This window comes from Podarcis pityusensis, assembly GCF_964106645.2.
Source record: "Podarcis pityusensis genome assembly, chromosome: 6".
NCBI lineage: Eukaryota > Metazoa > Chordata > Lepidosauria > Squamata > Lacertidae > Podarcis > Podarcis pityusensis.
This window is the reverse complement of record NC_138030.1, coordinates 76766440-76790176: the sequence shown is the minus strand read 5'-3', so window position 1 is coordinate 76790176 and position 23737 is coordinate 76766440. Positions and strand designations below refer to the sequence as shown.

The 23737-nt window shown below is 43.2% G+C and overlaps 2 protein-coding genes and 1 long non-coding RNA gene across 14 annotated transcripts in view; 1 reads left to right on the top strand and 2 right to left on the bottom strand.

Annotated features, from left to right (window-relative positions):
* The window catches only part of LOC308478657 (uncharacterized protein), a 49597-nt gene extending 45466 nt beyond the window's left edge, over positions 1-4131 (bottom strand). For all 12 annotated transcript variants that reach the window (XM_081008579.1, XM_081008583.1, XM_081008585.1 and 9 more), the window contains exons 1-5: positions 4055-4131; positions 2843-2881; positions 2581-2610; positions 2074-2109; positions 346-384 (exon numbers count right to left, since the gene is read on the bottom strand). In XM_081008579.1, coding sequence (XP_080864705.1) covers positions 346-384; positions 2074-2076 — 42 coding nt within the window. In that variant the 5' untranslated portion in view covers positions 2077-2109; positions 2581-2610; positions 2843-2881; positions 4055-4131. The remainder of the gene's footprint in view (positions 1-345; positions 385-2073; positions 2110-2580; positions 2611-2842; positions 2882-4054) is intronic.
* Positions 4132-6414: 2283 nt separating this feature from the next.
* On the bottom strand, positions 6415-22690 carry LOC308478739 (uncharacterized protein). Its single transcript, XM_081008811.1, has 11 exons — positions 22600-22690; positions 13756-13951; positions 13008-13144; positions 11727-11815; positions 10781-10913; positions 10374-10403; positions 9966-10001; positions 8265-8306; positions 7200-7250; positions 6907-6948; positions 6415-6537 (listed from the first exon to the last, which is right to left on the bottom strand). The coding sequence occupies exons 2-11, from the start codon at positions 13949-13951 to the stop codon at positions 6430-6432; spliced, it is 864 nt and encodes a 287-aa protein (XP_080864937.1). The 5' UTR covers positions 22600-22690; the 3' UTR covers positions 6415-6429.
* Positions 17600-20908, top strand: LOC308478795. The gene is made up of 3 exons (XR_013987284.1): positions 17600-18368; positions 18663-18751; positions 20269-20908. It is a non-coding gene; the product is annotated as an uncharacterized lncRNA (long non-coding RNA).
* Positions 22691-23737: the final 1047 nt, after the last annotated feature.

Genomic DNA, 23737 nt, shown 5'->3' with positions numbered 1-23737 from the left:
TACCAGAGCAGCATGGCTGTAGGAACTATCCAGCAGCAGTTCTTCTAGACCACTAAAATAACAATCATCTAAGAACTCCTAGTGAAACCAGTAGGAATTATGCACGGCTACAGTGGTACCTCAGGTTAAGAACTTAATTCGTTCTGGAGGTCCGTTCTTAACCTGAAAGTGTTCTTAACCTGAGATACCACTTTAGCTAATGGGGCCTCCCGTTGCCACGCAATTTCTGTTCTCATCCTGAAGCAAAGTTCTTAACCCGAGGTACTATTTCTGGGTTAGTGGAGTCTGTAACCTGAAGCGTCTGTAACCTGAAGCGTCTGTAACCCGAGGTGCCACTGTATTTACCTTAGAGCCGTAGGAACTGCCTCCCTGTGACTGTATACTCTGTAAAAAACAACAACACAAAACAGATATTTTGGTCACCTCGCTGTGTAGAAAAAATGGCAGGCAATGCTTCAACAGCTGCAGCAGAGAGAGGAAGAAAGGAAGTAGGGTTTTCCACTGGCTGCCTTTGGCTCTTTCTCAACTGTGATCTACTAGAAGCAACCATTCCATTAGTCCACAGAGCAGAATAAGGGAAGCAGGACCATTCCAGCAGCTCTGCTACGAAACCATCTTAATATTGCTTCTTCTCCTGTTTCCATCCCGCCTGGCCTTCAAAACAACTCTTAACTTTAAGAACTGGTGCCTGACTTTGCTTCCCGCCCCCCCTTCCTTCTAATTTTGGTTTTTTAATTTTTTTTAAATGCATACAAAAAATGTGGATTTCCATGCTAACTTTTTTTAAAAAAAAGTTTGTGGAATGTCTTCGTGCAGTTAAAAAAATAATAATCACAGAGTTATACAGGAATTGGGTGAAAAGTGACACAGGCTGGAAATAATTTAATCTGTCAAACCCTTATTGGAAATACTAGAGCAGGTTTGGGAACCGTCGGCCCTCCAGATGTTGTTGGACTACAACGCCCATCAGTTGCAGAATGGCCCATAATGATGGGAGTTGTAGTTCAGCAACAGCTGGAGGACCCAAGATCCCCTAGACCTGTGCTAAAAGCTCTAGACAAGCAGAAGATTCCTACCTGACCATTATTATTATTATTATTATTATTATTATTAATTTATTTGTACCCCACTCATCTGACTAGGTTGCCCCAGCCAGTTTGGGTGGCTATTAACATAAAAACATTTGAATAGCAATTTCATTCATTGTCAGAAGAGTTGTAATTTCACATATAATGGTACAGGCTAATACACGACACAGCCATATCATGTACTGTGACCTGCGATCTCACATTCTGATCGTGCTCTCCTTTCATTGCTGTATTTGTTGCCTTGGAACTGGTCTCAAGGCCTTAAATGCTTTGGCAAAATGTTTTAATAGCTGTAGCTTTGCTCCATGTATGCTAAATCTCTTTGCTAGCATGATTAAAGGTAAAGGTAAAGGGACCCCTGACCATTAGGTCCAGTCGCGGACGACTCTGGGGTTCCAGCGCTCATCTCACTTTATTGGCTGAGGGAGCCGGCGTACAGCTTCCGGGTCATGTGGCCAGCATGACTAAGCCGCTTCTGGCGAACCAGGGCAGCGCATGGAAACGCCGTTTACCTTCCCACCGGAGCGGTACCTATTTATCTACTTGCACTTTGACGTGCTTACAAACTGCTAGGTTGGCAGGAGCAGGGACCGAGCAACGGGAGCTCAGCCCATCACGGGGATTCAAACCGCCGACCTTCTGATCAGCAAGTCCTAGGCTCTGTGGTTTAACCCACAGCGCCACCTGTGGGCCTCCCAGAAAGCTTGTCACCCACACAGTCACCCACAATTATCCTGAAAAAACTGGCCTTTCTCTTCCTATAACAGGAGCCTAGAGAGCTATGGTTTAACCTACAGCGCCATCTGTGTCCCCTGCTAGCATGCTTAGAACCTCTTAATGACTCCCCCCACCCCCCATTATCAAATATCCAAGTAGGCAAGAGGAACACTGCTACACAGGGTAAGCTCACAGAGCTATGTGTGTTTTAACAGACAGATCTCTCAAAGGAGCAGAAATCAAGCTGCAGCCATATGAATGTGTTTACCATTTTACAGGCTTGGCTGTTGTAGGAGGATGAGGTCTGTGAAGTAGAAAAAGAAAGAAATTACTTCCTGAATTAACACAACTAATATGCTAACTTGCAGAAAATTTCAGCATCTGTTAAAAATTATCTGATTGTTGTAGGGTTACTTAAAGACCAAACAAAACATTACTTTGGAAAAATAAATAGTGAAATAGTTAGGAGCCGGGGAGTTTATGCATAGTACAGATTACTATCTGTAATAATTTACATTTTTGTGGAATTTCCTCAGTACTGATATACAACTGCAGACACATATACACTGGTGTTTTGTTTTGTTTTGTTTTGTTTTGTTTTGTTTTGTTTTGTTTTGTTTTGTTTTGTTTTGTTTTATAAATGCTTGGTCCTTAAAGCAGTTATTGGAAGTTTGATCCATTATTGGTCATTCAGGTAGTCTTCCTTCCAAACTTATTTCTTGGACGAAAGGCCAACGTTAGTTAGTATCCAACTCAGAGGTGAAACAGCACTTACCTTATCACAAACTCGCCCAGGTTGTCCACTCTAATTGGGGGGGAAATAGAAGCCATTGTAAAACAAATCTTTCAAGTGCAATATAACACCATGTTAGAATAAAATTCTGCACGCATTACAGTCAAGACCGTTTGTTAAGCAAATTTCTGATCTCAAATATAAACGCTAATTGGTTTTGTGATGCGAAGTGAACATTACCGAGAAACACAACTGTTATCATTTTTGTCACTTAGAGGGTTTAGTGCGGCTACACTATAGTTACCTGGATGGTTATTCGGATGTCATCTTGGGGTTTTGAGCCCTGTGGGGGAGAATATGATAATAATAAAAACAACAACAACAACAACAACAACAACAACAATTTTGCAATCAAAGTGCAGGCAGCAGAATGTCCTACAGCTACAAAGATTTCCCTAGACGACAATTTTTATTAAAATAATTTAATAACAAAGGGCATATAACCGTGGCGAACTAGTCGCATGTCACACCTGCCCAGGTGACAAGCTAGATGGGAAAAATAAATATTTGTTGCATGAACAATCGGCGATCTCCCTCTCGTAAACCAAAGCAAGTTGCCACAGCAATGATCTGTACTATTATAAAAGCATTGGGGCAAGTGCAATTATATAATTAAAGAGATATAAAGAGATAATCGCAACTCATTTTCTTAGAAAGAGGATATAACGCGTCTGAACTCTGCTTAAAGCCAGGAGTATTCTATAGCAATTGCATGCTTGAAAACTCACTTGCTTTCACTGAAGCTAAATTCTGATGTGTGTGAGAGAGATCAGGTCTGTTCCCACACATGGTTTGCACCATATCTTTATAAATTGACTTTTACAGGTCAGACTCCAGCACGCTCAGGGCAACCAGCTTGACTAAACAAACCACTGTGTTGCTGGAGGTGGGTGTCATTTAAGAAATAGAAGTCTGACATTCCTTGTCTCTTTGGGGTCCTCTTCACAAGCTTTAGGCTATATTGTTGTATTTTGATTTTACAGATGGGAAAGTGAGGCTGAGAGATGATGACTGTTAACTTTGGATGGGCAAATATCTCTACTTTGGTCTTTCTTCATTTCTCATTTGACCACATTCCTCCACCAGATTGCAACGTTTATTTATTTATTTTGCTACGTATTATTTCTTCAGCAGTCAAGAGAGGAAGTTTACAGCTCTCATCCATGAGGCATGGAGTTTTCTGAATATTCTTTCAATACTGAATTTACTAAATCTTCACCATCTTGGGGGGGGGGGGGAATTACACAGCCATCGCAACGGCACATGCTGCTTCCATGGCTCCTGAGTTGTTAAGCAATTTAGACTGTAGCTCAGGTGTTTGGCACATATTTCCACAGTACTCTGTGAAAGCATCCTCAGTAACACAGGATAATCTGCCAGTGCAAACAAGGACCAGAATCAAGCTGTTAATTGTAACAGAGAAGCCTATAGATGGCAAAGAAAAATTAAAACGTACCTGGGCCTTGATTTTGTCACCATATATAGTGCTCTGCAAAGGAACCGGAAACTAATTAGTTCAACATAGAGGAGTACCTGCCTTCTTGAAATACTTGCTAACTTTGTGTGTACTCCATTCTTACAAGTGATATCCCTTGTTATTAATATTTGCTGGATAATATCCCGCTTCTACATCCTGAACCCTGTGTCATCGTTACACTGAAGTGGAGTGTTCTAAGAAGCTAGCAGTTCAAAGCAATAACCTAATCCTCTCCCCTCGCTTCATTCATATATTCCTTTTGCATCACAGCGCTCATCTACAGTTCCTCTCACCCCACAACTCCCCATCCCTGGGGGGGGGGGGACCCACTACTCTTTAGTGCTCAGTTGAGCAAATGGCAATTCCCTTAGAGTGAGGGTTTCTGCACCAAGAAGAGTAGAAAGTGGCTTACTGAATGTGTTTATATTTAGAGTTGGCCAGTTGCTAAAAAGGAATCAGAAACCATTTTATTTGTACTGCGTATGCACACATCACATCATTATTCTCACAGTCATGACTTTGTGCTGTGATAATGATTAGGAAGAGAGGTTGGAAGAATGTTTCTTTTGTCAAAAAAAACCAGCTGATAATTAGGGCATGCTCGAAATGGGAATAAACCCAAAGCTGTTTCACGGAAATCAAAATGAATTGTTTATAAAGACTTTTAGGCATAACGACGAAATGAGAGTGTCCAGCAAAAAAAAAGTAAATGATGCTTTTATTTGAAAGCAGACCCCAAAGTTGTTCAGGAATGAACAGTGCAATCTTATGCGTGATTCATCAGAAGTAAGCCCCACTGAATTTAATCTTGCTGAAGAAGCAGCTAAACAAATTAACAAAATAGGGTTTTTTTTGCAAGGGGCATTTCATGAAAAGCAAAGCAGGAGTACAACATAGGGTTGGCATACGTCCCGAATTTCCCAGACACAGCTGGGATTCAGCTGTCAGAAGCTGTCTGGGTGGAAATTGCTGAAATGTCCAGAAAAATCTGGACATAAGGCAAGAAGCGTAGATTTTGTCGGAAGTGTAGGTTTTGGCAAATTTTCTTATAAATTGTTCAAAAACGTCTTTTTTAAACAAATAGATTTTGCAAAAAAATAATAATTAGAAATTCTAGTACAAATATGTTGTAGTTCCACAGGTACCCATGCCTAAATATCACTTCCAGAAATAATTCCAGGAACGGAAGAATTTCTTGCGTTGAATTAGCTTAAGAGCAAGAAAAATGAAAATATTTCTTACCGACGAGTATGTGTTGCGCTGTGAAAAACAACAAAAATACAAATAATTAGCCATTCCCAAATAACTTTTCCCACGTTAATAAAAACCTCAAACCACAAAATGATATTTTAAAAGAGCTTACTTCGGGTGGGTAGGGCTGGCTGGGAGCATACACTATGACCTGCCAAAAAGTAATATAATCAAATGACAAGTTAAATTGGGTTAATTTCAAAAGACATTTCCTGTTCTGCCTCAGGTGGCAAAACATCTTGAGCCATCCCTACTGAGGACAGCGTGGCTGCACCAATCTTCATCCCAGCTGTTGCTTAAATCAGTAGGAAATTAGCTCAAAGAGATACATACCTTCCCTTGGTTTGAAACAGTTGAACGGACTGTAAGGAAAACAGAAAGCAAACATTGAATACTTTTTGTTCCCTTGTGCTCAGCTGACTGGGCTGGAAGCATCAGGGAGTACTAGGACAGGAATAGGGAACAGTTTTCCACTGAAGGGCCACAGTCCCTTCTGGGCATTATTTCAGGGGCCGCATGGTAGTGGTGGGCAGAGCTAGAGGTAAATGGGGATTTTAGCTTTCTATAGCAGGCTAGTTTCTACACACACACCCACCCTCTATCCTCCATCCATTCAAGCAGACAAGAAGCATTATAGGAGTTCAAGGACACATTCCAAGCAGGCAAAAAAACACTCAAACCGGGTGTCAAGTAGAGTTGGGGAGAGGTGTGGCCTATGGAGACAGTGTTCCTGGGGGCCACATTTGGTCCCCAGCTTTGAGGTCCCTCAACCTTGCCCTAGTACTTCCTTTCTATGAGGCCTGTTCCACATTTTTGGACACCTTTGATGCAGGAGTACTAGTTGATTGCTTGGGCATGCGAGCACTCCAATTGGAGAACAGCCTTTACCAAAGGTGTCATGGGCTTTGAAGACACTCAATCTCAAGACGAACTGGAGAAAAGTGCAAAGAGGAAGGCATGCTTGGAAAACCTTCACCATGATCAACTCCCACCCGGAAACTAATGTCCACACTGTGGAAGGATGTGTGGATCCAGAACTGGCCTCCACAATCGCTTACAGACTCACTGTTAAAACCTTATTTATGGAAGACAATCTTACTTGGCTACGAGTGATTGCAGAAGAAGAAGAAAAAGAAGAAGAGGAAGAAGACGACGACTAGTTGATTGCTCACCTGTCCATAGGAAGTGCCACTACCATAGCTTACACCAGGCTGCATAAAAAAGAAACTTCAGTTACTTCTTTATAAAAGCCACGCATTTCAACAAATTGCTATGTTATGAAATTAAACCCATTTGCAATGGTAAGTTTAAAGAGAGAAGACAAGAATTCAGGAAAACGGTGTTGATTAAGGGACATTCTGTTGCTGATTAACCTTTAATTTAAATATGTAGATCTCGGGGAAACCCTTGTTGGTGGTTGGGAGAATCTAATTCAGATTTCAGACATCCAAATGAGCTAATGCTGAAGACACAATGTGGAGGTTTTCACTTGCACGACTATTCACTTGTCACACAAACGATCCATCACATAGCTAACCATGACAATAAACTTCTATGAGGTAAAGAAGGAGAATGCTTACATCGTAGCAGCCAAACTTGTTGTAGATATTAGCAGTGGCACCCTGTATGGAAAAAAAACAGAGAACTGATATGATTCTTTGTTTTGGTCTGCTGGTAAATGGAATTTAATGGCATACAATAATATGGGTTCTGATGGCTGAGGACAACTGAAGTGGATGCAGCTGGGGGTGGGGGGGGTGGGAGGTTGAATATATACAGAATACAGAACTCCCACAAAGGCTGCCTAGATTTTCAACTACAATAATTGCACAGGGACAAGGTTTTAAATGAGAACAGAAAAATGTCTGCTTACCGCAAGGCATCCTCCGCCTTTCTTTACACCTCCTTGGTACACTATAACTCCCTGTAAAGGAAGTAGGGACAGGTTATTTCTTTGTCAAAGACTTTATTCAATGCAGGCATAGAAAACTGCAGTGCCTTCATCGCAATCCATTCAGTTTGGAGGGGATGGAGAAGCTTGCTTGAGAGTACAGCTGCTGTCCTTGGGAGCGACACGTGTAATCTGCAAAGACCCTGGAAACTGTCTTGGTGTAAAAGGGAGAATGAAACCCACTGGACGCTTCAAGTGTCTTGCTTGCTTTTGACACAGGTGAAGGACAAGAAGAGCTTTCATTTCCCCCTGTTCAGTCTTCATCCTCTTGCTCTAAATGACTAATTCACAACCAGGGCAAAGTGACATGGGGATGCTGCTGCCTGCTGGTGTCTTGGAGATAATAGATGCTTCCAGGTGGGGACTTAATTTGCAAACACATTGTTGGTATTTTTCAATGTATCAGTTTTTCTCCAGAAAGGGTAAATCTAGATTAAATTGGGGTGGGGGTGGGGGTTGGCATTTTGATGCCTTGGTGGGTACTAGCTTGGGGACCGCAGTCTAAAATATTATTAATTGTTCACAGAAGAGGTTATTCAAGTGAGAAAGAGAAAAGGTGCAGTAGCAGCCCAGAAGCTGGCTCCCTCACATTTATCCTTTAAAAGCCCAAACTGCGGAGTCTAACAAAGCAAATACCTTTGGGACAGAAATAGCTTTGCGTGCTGTTAAGACTGGTACATAAATGTGGAAAATATAAGGGCATGGAATGCAACACATGGAAAACAAGGCACCGTGAGAAGAACAAAGGTGGCAGCAGTGAATTACTTCTATGCAATTCGCGTCGGACTATGTAGGTGCATATTTTCACAGAACTGCACTAATGCACACAATCAAGGAGTCACCGGAAGGAATCGTTGTACTCTTGTTTCTCTGTGTAAGTGTAAATTTCTGCTCTGAGAAGTTGGGTATGGTTGTACAAGACCCAAGATTATCGCGAAGATGAGTGAGCCTATGAAATTGGTAACATATTGGGGAATTGGAGTTTACCTGGCCTTGAGAGCTACCACCCTGAGAGGAAAACGTTGAACCCTGTAAAGTAAAAAGGAACGAAAATGTGATGCTCTGTCTATCAAGCACAACTGTTAAATAACAGAATTTCCATAACCCTCCTTCAAGGCATGAACAAGACACAATGGCTTATTCAGCTTATCCTGTGTTTTATTTTACATCATTCTGCTGCTCTGCATCATTTGAGTGGTAATTCCACCCACTCTCCTTGGGAGTAAACCCTGTTGAACTCAATGGGATTTGCTTCCACATAAGCAGGCATAACTTACTCGAGCTGCTAACGTGATAAATGTGTGTACAGTTAATAATAATAATAATAATAAATTTTATTTATACCCTGCCCTCCCCGGCCAGAGCCGGACTCAGGGTGCCTAACACCAGTAAAATTACAGTAAAAACATAATAGGGGGAAAAAAACAATTTAAAATACAGGTTAAAATGCAATTTAAAATGCAACCTCATTTTAAAAGTAGCCCATAGATCAAAACCATAAGGGGAGGGAAACGTAAGGGTCAGACTGAGTCCAAACCAAAGGCCAGGCAGAACAGCTCTGTCTTGCAGGCCCTGTGGAAAGATGTCAAGTCCCGCAGGGTCCTAGTCTCTTGTGACACAGCATTCCACCAAGTCGGGGCCAGTACTGAAAAGGCCCTGGCCGTAGTTGAGACCAATCTAACCACTTTGTGACTTGGGACATCCAAAATGTTATCATTTGTGGACCTTAAGGTCCTCCGCGGGGCATACCAGGAGAGGAGGTCCCACAGGTACGTGGGTCCTAGGCCACGTAGGGCTTTAAAGGTCAAAACCAGCACCTTAAACCTGACCCTGTACTCCACCGGGAGCCAGCACAGTTGGTAAAGCACTGGATGAATGTGATCCCGTAGCAAGAACCCCATAAGGAGCCTCGCTGCGGCATTCTGCACCCGCTGGAGTTTCTGGATCAGCTTCAAGGGCAGCCCCGCATAGAGCGAGTTACAATGGCCAAGCCTGGAGGTGACCGTCACATGGATCACTGTGGGCGAGAAAGGTAAGGGACCAACTGCTTAATATGGCATCCAAGATAGGGAAGGAGGAACAATATGAAGAAGGGCAGCATGTCGCTCAGTGGCAGAACACCTGCACTGAGTGCAGAAGGTCCTGATTCCCAATATGTCTGGATAAAGCTGGGAACATCTCCAGTCTGAAACCCAAAAGTGCCCTCTGCCAGTCAGCTTGATGGGCCAACAGCTCAACTTGGTGTAAAGCAACGTGCCACATTTCAAATATTGGACTCACCTGCCCTAGATTCATGTTTGAGTCTTGTGAACAGCGGCCATGTCTGCTCAAGCATAGCCTCTGTTCACAATACCTCTGTGTGGCATTTTTGTCAGGTATAAGTGTCTGCATACACTGACAACAAAAATTAGCAGTGGTAATATTCATAGCAGTAATCCCAGTATATGGGGTGGCTTGGGGGCATAGCTGTCAACGTTTCCCTTTTTTTAAGGGAAATTCCCTTATTCCGAACAGGATTCCTCGCAAGAAAAGGGGAAAGATGACAGCTATGCTTGGGGGAAGTTCAATAGAGAGAGACAGAGAGTAGGTGTAAAGATAAAGGAAATAGCTTTCAGCAAATAATAGAAAGGCTATCAAAGGGCTAACATTATCATTTGTGCCCTATATTTTGAAAAAATGAGCACTTACCTGGGCACATTTGCTGCTGCCTACATGAGCTCCTCCCTGCAAGCAATAAAAGGCATTTGATTTTTTAAGGACTTTTGCAAATGTAGTACAGTTTCAGGTTTAGTGAAGGGGGAGAGGAGAAAGTGCTTTCCCAGGCATTCCAAAGAAAAACAGAAGCAGGAAGATGGAGACAGGAAGTTGGAGCCACCAGCACTTCCTGTTCCTTCCCTTCTCCTCCATTGCATTAGGGCAGATGTAGGCAAAGGTTTCAGCACAAGAAAAGGTGTCAGAGAAGAAAAATACCGTCATTCTGCCGGCTGAGAACCATTTTGCTGCTTTTAAATGCACAGTAATGGACACAATGCATTAAAAAAAGCAGTTGTGTCAATAAGGGGTATCATGGGAAATAAGGAGTTCAAGGATACTTACTGGTCCACAGTCTATTTTTATGGTAACGGACTGTAAAGAAACAAAAATAATTACGATTTAGGAAAAGGGCTTGTGCTACAGCTTTTTTTTAAGCTGGACGTATCATTGACATAAAAATAAATCACGTGAACAGGTTCTGTCGCATGACTGTATGAGGATCAGAGACTACATAGCGTGTGAACCAGAGGAACATGGAGTGATACAGCTGTCCCTTCTACAAGTACAGATGTTGTAATCACAAGTGCTCATCCTATCTAACCACACAATCCACACTTAGACTTTTCTCGCTGGTTGTGCAATCCGTGGGACTTAAAAGTTCACCGTCTGGGCCAAAGTCCAGTCATAATAATGTAGGGGAAAAGTGCATGAGAATATCAAAGATTTATCTGGTCTTTATTTCAGCATACCTTCTTCCTACTTTTTGACGATACATTGGCTTTTTTAGACTCATCTTCAACTTTAGTCTCATTGGAAAGCTTAGGAAACAGGACTATGCTGGGAACCAGCCAGTACGTTTCAGCATCTTGGAAAACAGTCGCTCTGGAAAGAAAATGCAGTTGTTAATAGGTCATGGTTTGGATCAGAATGGGTTTCTTGTGCAGTGTCAATAACAGTTTTGCCTTATTGCTCTAAGGTAGGCTTTCTGGTTGCAGTTTTTCCCATTAAATCCGAATGTATGCATATTTCTTCTATTTTTAACAGACTGTTGTTATTCACCAAAACTATATCACATGATATGTCACACCATTCTGACATATAAATAATTTGTTGAATCAAAACTCTCCTCCCTCCCTCTCCTCCACTTTTCTAATACTTCTCCATCTACCCAGGATTATTAATAAATTCACCTTCTATCTTAAGAGTGTGATTGAATGCAGGCTCCATCATCAGCCAAGCTTTCTCTCCCTGGTTTTGTTTACTGTCTAGCCTGATGAAGAGTTCTGAAGACCTCAGAAGTTTGCACACTATTTTGTACCATTTCGGTTGGCCCTAATGTACATATTCAATGAATCACCACACCAGCAAACCAGATGGATCACTATGTCATATGTTGGGCGGCCAGATGGGGGAAGAGACAGCTCTTCCTGAGACTTTAATAGTTGTGCAGAAGGGGGAGTTTCAACAGGTGTGGCTTGCATGTCACCCTATTTATATGTCTATCGAAAACATGCAACTTTCCCTGCATGCAGTATTATAATATTTAATCTGAATGCCAAGCTGAAGTTTAAAAAAAACAACACTCCTAAAACTAGAGGATGTTTGTGAGTATCAGAGAAATTTTTGGATTAAAAAATAAAACCCAAAGAAACAGAAAATCATAGCGAGGCTTAATCCTTTCTAATATGCACTTACATAAACTGAACCTTTTTAGCATTGGGTGAAACCCAAAGAGATGATATGTTGTGCTTCTCTTCTGAGTCCTTGTGAATTAATGCTGAATTCTGAAAAATTAAAGACAAGCGTTAAGATTATTCGTTCATTTTTAGACATTTACTGAACTTGCTTCTTTGAAGGAAATGTCTTAACAGCAGCACTGGAGACAGAACTCCGGTTTACTTTTTGCAAGGTTACTGAGTAGTATATAAATAGGCAAAATAAAAATAGGTACTCCAGAAAATGACAAAACAAGGCATTCAACAGCACTGTAATGCCCTCTCATATGCTCTTGATGTGCAACTCAGATGTGTTTTTCTGCATTGCTAGCGTTGTATAATAAAATATTCCCATTGTGTTTTCTGCAGAAGCTCATTATTGTGCTTTGCTTTGTGTCAGGACCATATAAGGTTTTTTTCTGTCCTAGGTAAGGTTTCTTCTGTCCTTTGTAGAGATTACGAAAAAGGAGACTATTCCCCATGGGTCACATGGAGATCTGGCCATGCTGCAAAACACTGTTTCTGTCAGTTTGAATTGCATCTCCCTAGGGTGCCGTCTTGCTTTCTTTTAAAGTGGTGCTAATGGCCCAGCCCTGGGGAATCACCATGGAGTCATTACCAAGCACACAGAACAGAATGCTACAAGGTTGGAACACTGAATGAAATCCAGTGGTTTGACGCAAACGAAATTATCCTTTCCCCTCAGGTGAACAGTTAACAAGATGCCTTTCCCACCCACTGCGTGATCCAGAGCTTTGTACTCATAAGTACAGATCAGACTCCTGCAAAAATAAATGTCCGCATTTGCTATTTGATTTTAAGAGGCTGAGCCCTGCAAAGGCAGCCCAGTGAGGACAACTGTGCATGTGCAGACACAATACACACCCTACGCAGGCTCACATAGTAAGAGAGTGATGCCTGTTGTCGAAATGTTATTCCCTATTATAAACACATCCCTGCTTCATCCTCATTAAGTATAACAGCAGCTGTATTCATTCATAAATATATTGCAACGGTCCCAATATTTATTCTTGGGGGAAATCCAATGCTTATTTCCCGCTATTGCGAAAGTGATTTGTTTATTACTGCCGTTCTGGGGTTAAATCAAAGGTTGTCTTCCCTCTAGACAGCTCTGACTGACGTCCCACTAAGAATCCTTTTTCATGTAGCTTATTGTGTAATGTACCAGACAGATTTCCTCTAGATGGGACCAACAAATTCAACCATGTTAAATAGCCAAGCTGAAGGAGTAAACACATACCGTCATGTTGTAACAGTCGTGGGTCTGTGTATTTGGATCTGTGACTTGAAACGAACCAACAGGGATGTTCTCATCAATGTCTCGGGCTTGTAGCATAAACCATTTAAATCCAGCTCCGGATGCTCCTTGTATGTCGACTGGAGAAACACAGAACATGAGAATCATAAGTGTAACATATTTTGCATTCTGTTTCAATAGTACTGACCATAATATATGGATGGTTGGCCTCACTTACGCCTCTCCACATTGCCTTAATTTCAGTAATATGGCACATTTTTAGCTGCCGTAGCTAAATCCATAATATTTCTATTAAAGCAGAAATAGGAGTTATGCAATGTATTTTCTGGTTTCCAAATTCCATTCCGGCAAAAAGACCGATGATGGCATGGAGAAAATTCCCTGCTCCACAAGGTGTCCCCTACATATCAGTCGCTTATCAGAAGAATACAAGCACTATCATGAGTAATTTAAAACAGCCATTTTAAAGAAGCATCTCTATAATACCCCAATGCACAGGTTGTAAAAGCAGGAAAAATATGGACACATTTAGGGAATTAAAGTTATAGTCTATTTTGCTATAGTAATTTGGCATACAAACCAACAAGTTGGTCTCATAAGACACATTATCTTCTCATAACTCACCATCAAACTTATTCCAGTCACCTTCTTTCCAAGAAAGTGTTCAGAATAAGAAGGATGGTGAACTATAGCAAAATTCGCAGAGTAAGAGGACTCTTATGTAACATACCTTTTATTTCACTTCCTGGGTCGTACACCTCTGATGGCACAGAAATGGAATAGGGCAATTCAGATTCCTGAGGCCGAGCTGGGTCGTCGGGCAACAGAGTTCCACAATCTATTGAAAAATTCCTGTACGTAACGCTGAAGACTCTTGACATGAAGACGCCACAGAGCAGAAGCACAACCAAGTGGTACCTCTCCATCTTGAAGGGGAACAGAGAACAAGAAATAGGTGAGCAGAAGTCTAGTGACCAAAGCAGTAAAGGTAAAGGTACCCCTGACTGTTAGGTCCAGTTGCGGATGACTCTGGAGTTGCAGCGCTCATCTCGCTCTATAGGCTGAGGGAGCCGGCGTTTGTCCGCAGACAGCTTGACTAAGCCGCTTCTGGCGAGCATGACTAAGCCACTTCTGGCGAACCAGAGCAGCACACAGAAACGCCGTTTACCTTCCTGCCGGAGTGGTACCTATTTATCTACTTGCACTTTGACGTGCTTTTGAACTGCTAGGTTGGCAGGAGCAGGGACCGAGCAACAGGAGCTCACCCCGTCGCTGGGATTCGAACCGCCGACCTTCTGATCAGCAAGACCTAGGCTCTGTGGTTTAGACCACAGTGCCACCCGCGTCCCTATGACCAAAGCAGTAAGCAAACACAAATGGCACAACTCTCGTAGTAGCCTACCTCTTGGGTCAAAGTATGAGGTGATGACACTCTGATACACTACAGTACACCTGGAGCCCACCATGGGCCAGGGCAATTTTGGCAGTAAGTAAAGGGCTGGAGTGGAAGCTGTCGTTTTATTTTGAGGGACCCGAGGAAACATAGAGAAGTGGTCTAAGCAGAGACAGTATGGTGTCATTACAACAGCTTCAACCTCAGACTGAGTCCTACCAGAACCTTTCTGGTCTATCTTGTGTTCAGAGCAAGCTTGAATCCTACATAACATCTCAGCTGGAACTAGTCCAGATTCTAGTATCCTAGAACCACTAGGAAAACACAGAGTGTGCTATGTCAGTTGTGGTACCTTGCATTGCAGGTTGGCCACTCACATTACAGGATGTTGATAACAAAACATCCTGCACAGGCATCATCTTTCAGGTGGCTCACCTATACGCAATATCTATTCTGCATAGCCATCAAGCCTGACTGTCCTGATTAAGAAGGTGGCTGAGGGTGTTGTCATACGTCAAGTTTAAATCGGCTTGCCCTGAAATCAATGCCTAATGTGAATGCAAAACTGGCAAATGATCAGAACAGGCATTCCGTTTCTCCTTCTCAGCTTATTGCCTTTGAACAACAATGGCACAAATATTGCACGAAGGATTCAGTGCGCATTTGATTTCCTTGTGTGCAGTCTTAAGACATATTGACTTAATTGACACAAAACTATATTAAATTCAAAATGAGGAATAACTGGCTAAGTTGTTATGGAGTTAAGAATAAGGTTCAGAAAGTTATAAAGGACAGGAAAGCATGAAAATCAGTTATGATGACAATGCACGAAAAGCTGGTATCATTTTAGGCTTTTATCATCTAAGCCAATGCTAAGCAACTTCATTGTGTATAATTCTAGACAATGAAAATGAATGAGCTTTTTCTGCCTCAATAAAAAATGTAAGTGAGAGGCATATCAGTTTTCAACTATTTTGAAAGCATCTCAGCCAAAAAGGGGGAACAACTGATCGCAACAGCCACCAAAGATAGTGCAAGCAGCAAATTGAGCAATACATTAAAAATATGTGAATTTTATTAAATTAAATAATCAATATTAAGGGGATAGGTAATCAGCAAATGTAGTAGCAGTTTAACTGGAGGACAGAAACGGGATCTGCTCAGTGGGTCAAATCCCTAATTTCCGCACCCCCAGTGAATCACCTTTGACAGCTGAGCAGAACAACTCCCCAGTTGTTGTTGTTGTTGTTGTTATTTCTATACCACCCTATATCCGAAATCACCAGCCATCATAATGACACCAGGTGATTGACACCTGTCAAATTCAAAGCAGCTACTGATCAACCAAAGCCTATTTGTGGGAAGTGATTTGGATTCAACAGTGTGCACCTTTTTACCCCAGGAAGGTTTTGTAAGAAAGGCTGGACAGGAATTTTTAAAAAAGAATGTTGTGGTTTCACGACAGCCTTCTCTAAGTTGTTAATCACATTGCCTTAACAATTATGACTGCTTTCACCTTTTGCATCATGTGTGCAGTGAATCCACCGAAATCTTTTAACACATAAATCCTTACAAAGCAACCCAACTTGATGTTTCACCTTAAGTGAACGATCCTCTTTTCTGTTTTCCTGATTCTTATTTATGAGGACTCACATCAGCTAAGAACCTGCACTGACATGTTTGATTCAGAGCTCAGGGCATATTAATTTCCTTTAAAGGATTCCATTCATACTCAGCATCGCCTGATTCTTCCCATACCCACTGGAAAGCTACTCTCACATCCTTCATTTAATACTCCAGGGCCTGACAATGAACATAGCCACGCTTCCTCTTGTCCTGCTGCTTCCCGCTCTCCACCAGGGGAAACCACTCAATCAGAGCAAATGGCAATTCGGGTTTTCTCCGGATTAACGTCTGCTCTGAGTTAGCACTAAAGAGTGGGTTTTCCCTGGGAAAGGGGCGGGCAAAGGGAAAACTGCCCGGACTCTTGCTTTCTAGGCACAGGAGAAGCAGAAGTGTGGACAAGCCCAATGTTCAACATTCTGTTTCTTTTTAGGTACAATTTTTCAGATGGACAGATGGACAGATCCACACAGGCTTTTGGAGGAAGTGGATTTTGCACACGTAGGGTAAACAGTGGGGTTTTCCTGGGAAAAGCAGTGGGACAAAAGGTCAACATTATGGACCCATGCCTAGAAATCATGGGTGATGCCTAGAAAACCTGGATGAACCTTTATTCAGCATACTGGATGTACTCAGTATTGCATTCACTCATTACATCTCTAGAAGAGGAGGAGGAGGAGGAGGAGGAGGAGGAGGAGGAGTTTGGATTTGATATCCCGCTTTATCACTACCCGAAGGAGTCTCAAAGCGGCTAACATTCTCCTTTCCCTTCCTCCCCCACAACAAACACTCTGTAGGTGAGTGAGGCTGAGAGACTTCAGAGAAGTGTGACTGGCCCAAGGTCACCCAGCAGCTGCATGTGGAGGAGCGGGGATGCGAACCCGATTCACCAGATTACAAGTCCACTGCTCTTAACAACTATACCACACTGGCTGCCACATGGTCCCTAACTGGAGCCTGTGTCAATTCCCCTGACTGTCCACATGGGAAGAAAGGGGGGTTGCTTTCTTAGCAGGACCTGCAAAGGAGACACTGCTTGCCAAGTCCCTGTGCAATGTCAACACAAGGTTCTACATTTTCAAGGTGGAGGAAAGTTTCCTGAAGCAAAGCGAAAGGAATACACTTGCTGTCGGATCCTACAAAAATCACAAAGCGGCATATAATTTATTTTTTGCACGTAGGAGGAATATAGAACCAATATTAATGGCAAGGGGAGCACTGGGTCCAATGAAGGCACAGCTCTATGTTATATACGGGAGGGGCGGGCTAAGCCTGCTCCCTGGTGGCCCATGCCCTCTTGTGATTTGCTGATTAGGTGATCGGGCGGGACTAGTTACCCAGGCAGCAAGCTTAATCCCAGAGGCTTCCTTTGCTGCCTGGGAAACGGTCCCTGGGACTTCCCATGTCAGATTCTACTGCGCGCAGGAATGGCAGTCCGCAATGGCACCCATCAGAGACAGTGAGTGGACATAGAACCACCGATAAAGACAATGAATGCTAAGGATGTCAGTGGGTTGCATATGGACATTGAAGTCGTTTCCACTTTTTCTTTGTAATTTCTGAAATGAGTGCTTTCTTAACGGGTGCAAGATTTTAAACCACCAAGAAATTGATGCATCTATTGTGGCATGAGTTTTAGTTGGCAGAAACCTACCCCCATGAGATGGATGCCATGAAGGAGATGGTGAAAGTGCTGGATATAGACCCATGTGCATCTACACAAACACACAGAGGGGCCCAGTTTGCAAAAATGTTTGCAAAAGGCACGAATAACAAAAGCAGAATCATAGTACATGAGTCGATCAACAGAAGTAAAGCAGATTCGGATCAGTGAGGGGCATCAACAAGATCTAGGTGGGACCAAGCACATCTTCTGAGCCCCATTTCGGATATTATAAAGGAGTATGGGTGAGGTGTGCTTCCCCATCCCCTGCTTAAGACCACTTCGGCAAGTTCAAATCCCAAAGCTAGCAAACAAGATCCATGGGCTGCTGGAGTCTTCTAGCAGCTGTGTTTTAGGTTCACAAGCTTAAGTGACAACAGAAACCAAGCAGCCATGGGAACAAGTCACAGTGTCAGCAGAAAAAGGAGGAGGTTGCAAAGGCTGTGATGAAAGAACTGAGTCATGCCAGGGGAACAGCCCAGGAGGACCTGCTTAAGCTTTGCCGTTGTCACAATCGATGCAAGGTAGTGAGCAATCAGACGCCTGGAGGAACAATGACCATCCCTATGAAACAAAAGGGATGGAGACTGTTTCGCTCTTGGGTGCCAAGGGAACTCATTCACATGGGATGTTCCACATGGATTTATGTTCAGGTATCAGTGTGGTAGGTGTGGTTGCTCGCTTTCCTGTGGGTACATCCACTTGACCCACCTCTAATTAAATCTTAAGTACGGCATGTGGGTGCTGCTCTTTTAAGTGCTGTGATAAACAGCGATTTCGTATGAGCTAGTCTCTGTGTTGTTGAGATCTTTCCCTCTGACTCATAACTCCTAAGTAATGAGCCGCTCTGTTCTGGTCTGAAATGTGACATTTAAATCGGACAGGTTTGGGAAATGGGAGCTTTGAAATAATTCTAAACCTGAACTTTGTACTATCTTCCTTCCTTCTTGACCTGGAGGTGAAGGAGCAAAACACAGCATCCCTGACCACAATCAGCTGAAAGGACCACTGCATATAGTGCGGTTGTTGGTGTGTGTGTTTGTTTAGGTGAGTATAGCCTAAGATGGTTTAAGAGTACACATAAAAATCTGAAGCGTAAATGTGACAAACGTCAGCATCATTTCAGCTGGCGTTTGTTGCATTTTACATGTGCAGTTAGCATTTGCATGTTCTGGTCCTGCAGGGACATGAGGGTGGGGCAATGGGCTGGACTGGAGGAGAAGCAATTGCCCACTCTACCCAAAACGGAAAGGAAACTCAAGTATGGCTGAGAGAGCTTGATTAGTGCATGGCTGTTTGGCCATACAGAAGAGTACAGAAGAACCAGGATTATATTCCAAATCAAGACGTGGGGAATTATTTCCCTCTGCAAATCCATATGCCTGACCAACTTTCCAGATCACTTCATGAATCTGATGAAGTTTTCTGTGGATCTCAAATGTTTATGCCACAATAAATGTGATAGGCTCTTAAGTTCACCTCTGGACGATCGGTATTTTTGCGGTAGGGATTCGATTGCATGGCAGAAATTAAGTCTTGCACAATTAAAATGGATTAAAATCCTCTGGTGCAACAAATCTCCACTCCCTTTTTAAAAAAAAGGTAATCTTGCAGTTAGGAAAGCAAAGGGCACCAAAAAGGATAGGATAGTGACTGGTTGATGAGAAGACATACAACTTCCCTACAGGGAAACCAGAACTGATTGCTCTGTTAAAGGTGGACATTGTATAATCTCCATGCAAGCTTTGTGCCAGCAAATCAGAATGAGTGTTCATTAAACAGGAGTCCTAAGATGCCACAGGCCTTTTGATTATATTTGCTACAACTAGCTCAACCCTGTTTTATACCATTGCCAATTCCAGAACCTCAAAATTCTTCGTTGTTCTTTCCAGAACTCTTGAAGAGGCAGGATGTCCCATGCTCAGGTTTGCTAGGCTGGCTGCTGTGGTAGGTGAGGGTGGCAGCAAGTGGTTTGCTATGTGCCCACTCTTGCAGAGGACATAGCATTGGGCAGGATCTCAATCACAGGGATGGGGAACCCCATGTTGGATCTTGAGGTGATGCACCAAGCAGCCCATCACAGCTCCCGTGGAGCTCAGCCTGGTGTCACTCAACTCGGGTTGCCAGCGGCATCCCGTGCATGACTTGCACCATGTTAGATCCTCCCCACTGGTTAACTCCCATGACATTCCTCAGCAGGCATTCTGGGATGGGTTTTCTGTGAAAAAAACATCAGACGTTTGCAGCAGAGAACATGCCATGCCAACCCCACAATTATGTTGTGGCCTATTTTAACCCACATTTGTCTTATTGTAGCCTGGCCTTGTCTCTGGAGCAGCTTAATGTGCCTGCCCCACAACTCCTGCACTCCCTCAGCTTTTTCTCACAGCAGCGCCACAAGCCACTTCACCTCAGGAAAACGTCTGTAGATGTTTTCATGCCTGCCATGTCCTTCATCTTCTCAACTTTGGGCACAAATGACCGTAGGTCTATCAACTGCCCTTCACACCACTCAGCCTTATTAAAGCTATGTAATCTTTCCCTCTTCTCTCTGTCCCTTTCAGCTTCTGCTTTCATGTCCAAACAAACAACAACAACACCATAGCAGCCTTTCCCAGTCATTTTTATTTTGTCAGTAATGCTGCTTGAGGAGGGGCTGCAACCAGGGCAGGAAGGAAATATAAAACCAAAACTCCTTTGCACATCGAAGCATCCCTGACTGGGGCAACCACAGCAAATAAGGCAGAGTAAACCTTCTCTCCAGACTTCTACCTCATTGTGCCCTCACAATTACCCAAGAGATTGCTGCTGCCCATGCTGGGCACTGCCAACACGGTCAAAATCAGAGTTGCACTGAGGGACATAAGAACACAAGAAGGATCTGCTAGATCAGGCCGTTGGGTCAAACATTCTGTTCTCACAGTAGCCAACCAAGTGTCCATACCAAGTCACTAGCAACTTGAGTGCAACTTGCATTCTCCCTACCTGCGGCTTCCAGCAACTCCTATCTAGAAGGATATTGCCTCTGATAGTGGAGGTAGAACATCGCCACCAGAGTTGGAACCCCAGATTCTCATTTGTTTGCTTCACATGTCTACCAACCCTGGCTCATACAATTAACAGGTGAGGTGGTAAATATATTCTGTATCTACAGTCTATGTTCCACTTCAAATTGCATAGCCAGGGACTGAATGCCCCTCCATATGCAAAGCAAATATTATTATTATTATTATTATTATTATTATTATTATTTATATATACCCTGCCCATCTGGCTGGGTTTAGACACACAAAAGTAGATGTTGGGGGAAATGACTAAAGAACTGTCTTTTCCCTGATATTTTAATTTTGCATGCAGTGATTTCCCCTCTACCCACCCACGGGAAGGTATTCAACCATACAATTACTCCCCTCCACCCCTCGTAACACACACATTATGAAGTTTTACCACTTCACCTACAGCAGTTTCAAACTTGTTTCTCTGGGCCACACTTCAGGAAAAAAAGGTTGCTTGTTCCCCACACCAATTTTTTTATTGATAAGCAAGACGATGGAAAACACAACTAGGGTTGCCCTCAGTCTCACTTGACGCTCTTCCTCTCTTTTTCAAAAGATATTCATATCCATATTCTGCAACTATTTTTTTAAAAAATTGATACTATACTACACTGAAATATCCTTCCTTTGGTTGTCATTAATCTTCCTGCCATACTTGCCATCTTCTCTTGCCACACCAGTCAGGCTTGCCAAACCCTTGGAGAACCACTGACACACAGCTGGAACTAATCCTCAAATGGTTGTGTTCTTCCATTATAAAAAATAAGAATCTTGTGCAAAGATACCAAGTGGATATCCTATGCTCAAAGTTATCATGTATATCTTTTGCATAATATTACAAAGGATGTTTGGAGATTTAAAAAAAAATTTGGGGGGGACTTTTTGATTCAGGCCTGAAAATAAATGTTAACCAAAAGGAAATGGGTGACATTCACATGGAAAGAAATGTATCCAGAATTTCAGATAAACTATCACAGAAGGAAAGACTACAGACATTGAATTGGCCAAACTGTGCAAATGGGAAATAAATGCTGTACTATATTTTGTCCTTGTATTGAAAGCATTCCGAGTCTTATTGCCCTCAACCACAGACAGCACTGTCGAATCATTTACACAAAGCATCCAACCACTTATAATTTAGCATTACTTCATAGCAATATAAAGGTAAAGGTAAAGGTACCCCTGCCCATACAGGCCAGTCTTGACAGACTCTAGGGTTGTGCGCCCATCTCACTCAAGAGGCCGGGGGCCAGCGCTGTCCGAAGACACTTCCGGGTCATGTGGCCAGCGTGACAAAGCTGCATCTGGCGAGCCAGCGCAGCACACGGAAACGCCGTTTACCTTCCCGCCAGTAAGCGGTCCCTATTTATCTACTTGCACCCGGGGGTGCTTTCGAACTGCTAGGTTGGCAGGCACTGGGACCGAGCAACGGGAGCGCACCCCGCCGCGGGGATTCGAACCGCTGACCTTTTGATCGGCAAGCCCTAGGCGCTGAGGCTTTTACCCACAGCGCCACCCACGTCCCTCATAGCAATATATATGCTTACATATACAACAGCCTCAGCTGCAGGCATTAGAAAATTTCATCCCTATGGAGAAAACCTAAATAAGAGCACCCTCAAGAAGCAAAAGAAGCCACATGCTTTTTTTTGTTTTTGACATTGTCCCAATTGCATATTTCTCAGCCAGATTTCCACCCAGCTTCAATATTTCTTAGCATAGCACATCCTTTCCCTTTAGGAATGAAATCACTCTATCCCATTAAAGCAAACTGTGGTGACAAAGGGAGCAGGTGAAACCTCTCCTCCTCCTCCTCCCCACAAATTCCAACCAACACACCTTGTTTCTGGAGTGCAGATCAGCTGTGAGCAACTCCTGTGGTCAGTGTGCAGCAAGTGTACAGCCCTGGAGTGCAACAGCTGAGCTAAGAATGGCAAGGAAAGCCTATCAGAGGTGGGTGGATACACCAATCACAAGCAGGGCGGAGAAAGGAAGCCAGCCAATCACAGACACTGGTATCACCTCCTCAACAATTAGGACGGAGCAGGTGGAATCCTCCATCAAAGTGTGGCAATAGCCATTTGCGCTGTTCATGACTCACTCCTTCTCTGACCTTAAAACCACCTGTGTTGAAACTGGTAGATTTAAAAATGGAGCCTAGGGAGAGATTTGTTTCCAGCCAAGGCTTCTGGTTGGAATGGAAGAGAAGGTGACAGGAAACCCAAGTGTTTACACATTTTGTTGGCATCTCAAACGAAAAATCATTTTGAACTTGCATCTCTAGGCAAGCATCTTACTATTACATTACTGTGAAGTGAAGACTAGGATACATTTCGGCTTCTCCCTTTCTAGTGTCCAAGTTAAAATCTATGTTTATATTAAGCTGGTTGTATGTCATGAAGTCACTTCAGGAAAATTTACCAAAGGATAAATTTCATAGAAAGGAAAGGAAAGGAAGGGAGAAAATTAATATTTACAGGCAACGTGACGCAGACCTATAAACTTTTTTTAAAAAATAAATATTGTCAGGCCTAGGGGTTTGCAGACAATGGTTTGGAGATTGCTTTAAACCACAGTTAAGGGTAGCTATGATTTAAAAATGAGTGTGTGGTATGCTGGTACATGAGGCTAAAATTGTGGCTGTTTCCAGGGGTGGAGGAAGGGGGGTGCAGTAGGTGCAGGACACCCCGGGTATCACCACTGAGGGGGGTGACAAAATGTCGGGTGGCACTCTGCAGTGCTCCCAAGACACGCGTCTCTCCTGGGAGAGACACGGTGGCTTGGGAGCGTGCAGGCTCCGTGCTGCCCAAACAGTTCGCCCACTGCCTCCCCCCCAGCTGTAGGGCGGCTGAGTGGGAGGAGGCAGGCAGACTCTGGAGGCCCTGGCCTTACCCCACCCTCGCCCTGCCCCTATGGCTGGCTATTTCACTTTTTTCCTACAGTTGTGTTGCTGCCACAAGCTAACCTATGGTTTGGC

Bases quoted from the DNA above. Each gene is read 5' to 3' on its own strand.
- LOC308478739 (XM_081008811.1), bottom strand. From the start codon at position 13,951: ATGGAGAGGTACCACTTGGTTGTGCTTCTGCTCTGTGGCGTCTTCATG. The intron at 13,145-13,755 runs GTATGTTACATA...GTGTTTCTCCAG, and splicing joins CCCAGGAAGTGAAATAAAAG to TCGACATACAAGGAGCATCC. The intron at 10,914-11,726 runs GTAAGTGCATAT...TTTTCTTTCCAG, and splicing joins GCTAAAAAGGTTCAGTTTAT to AGCGACTGTTTTCCAAGATG.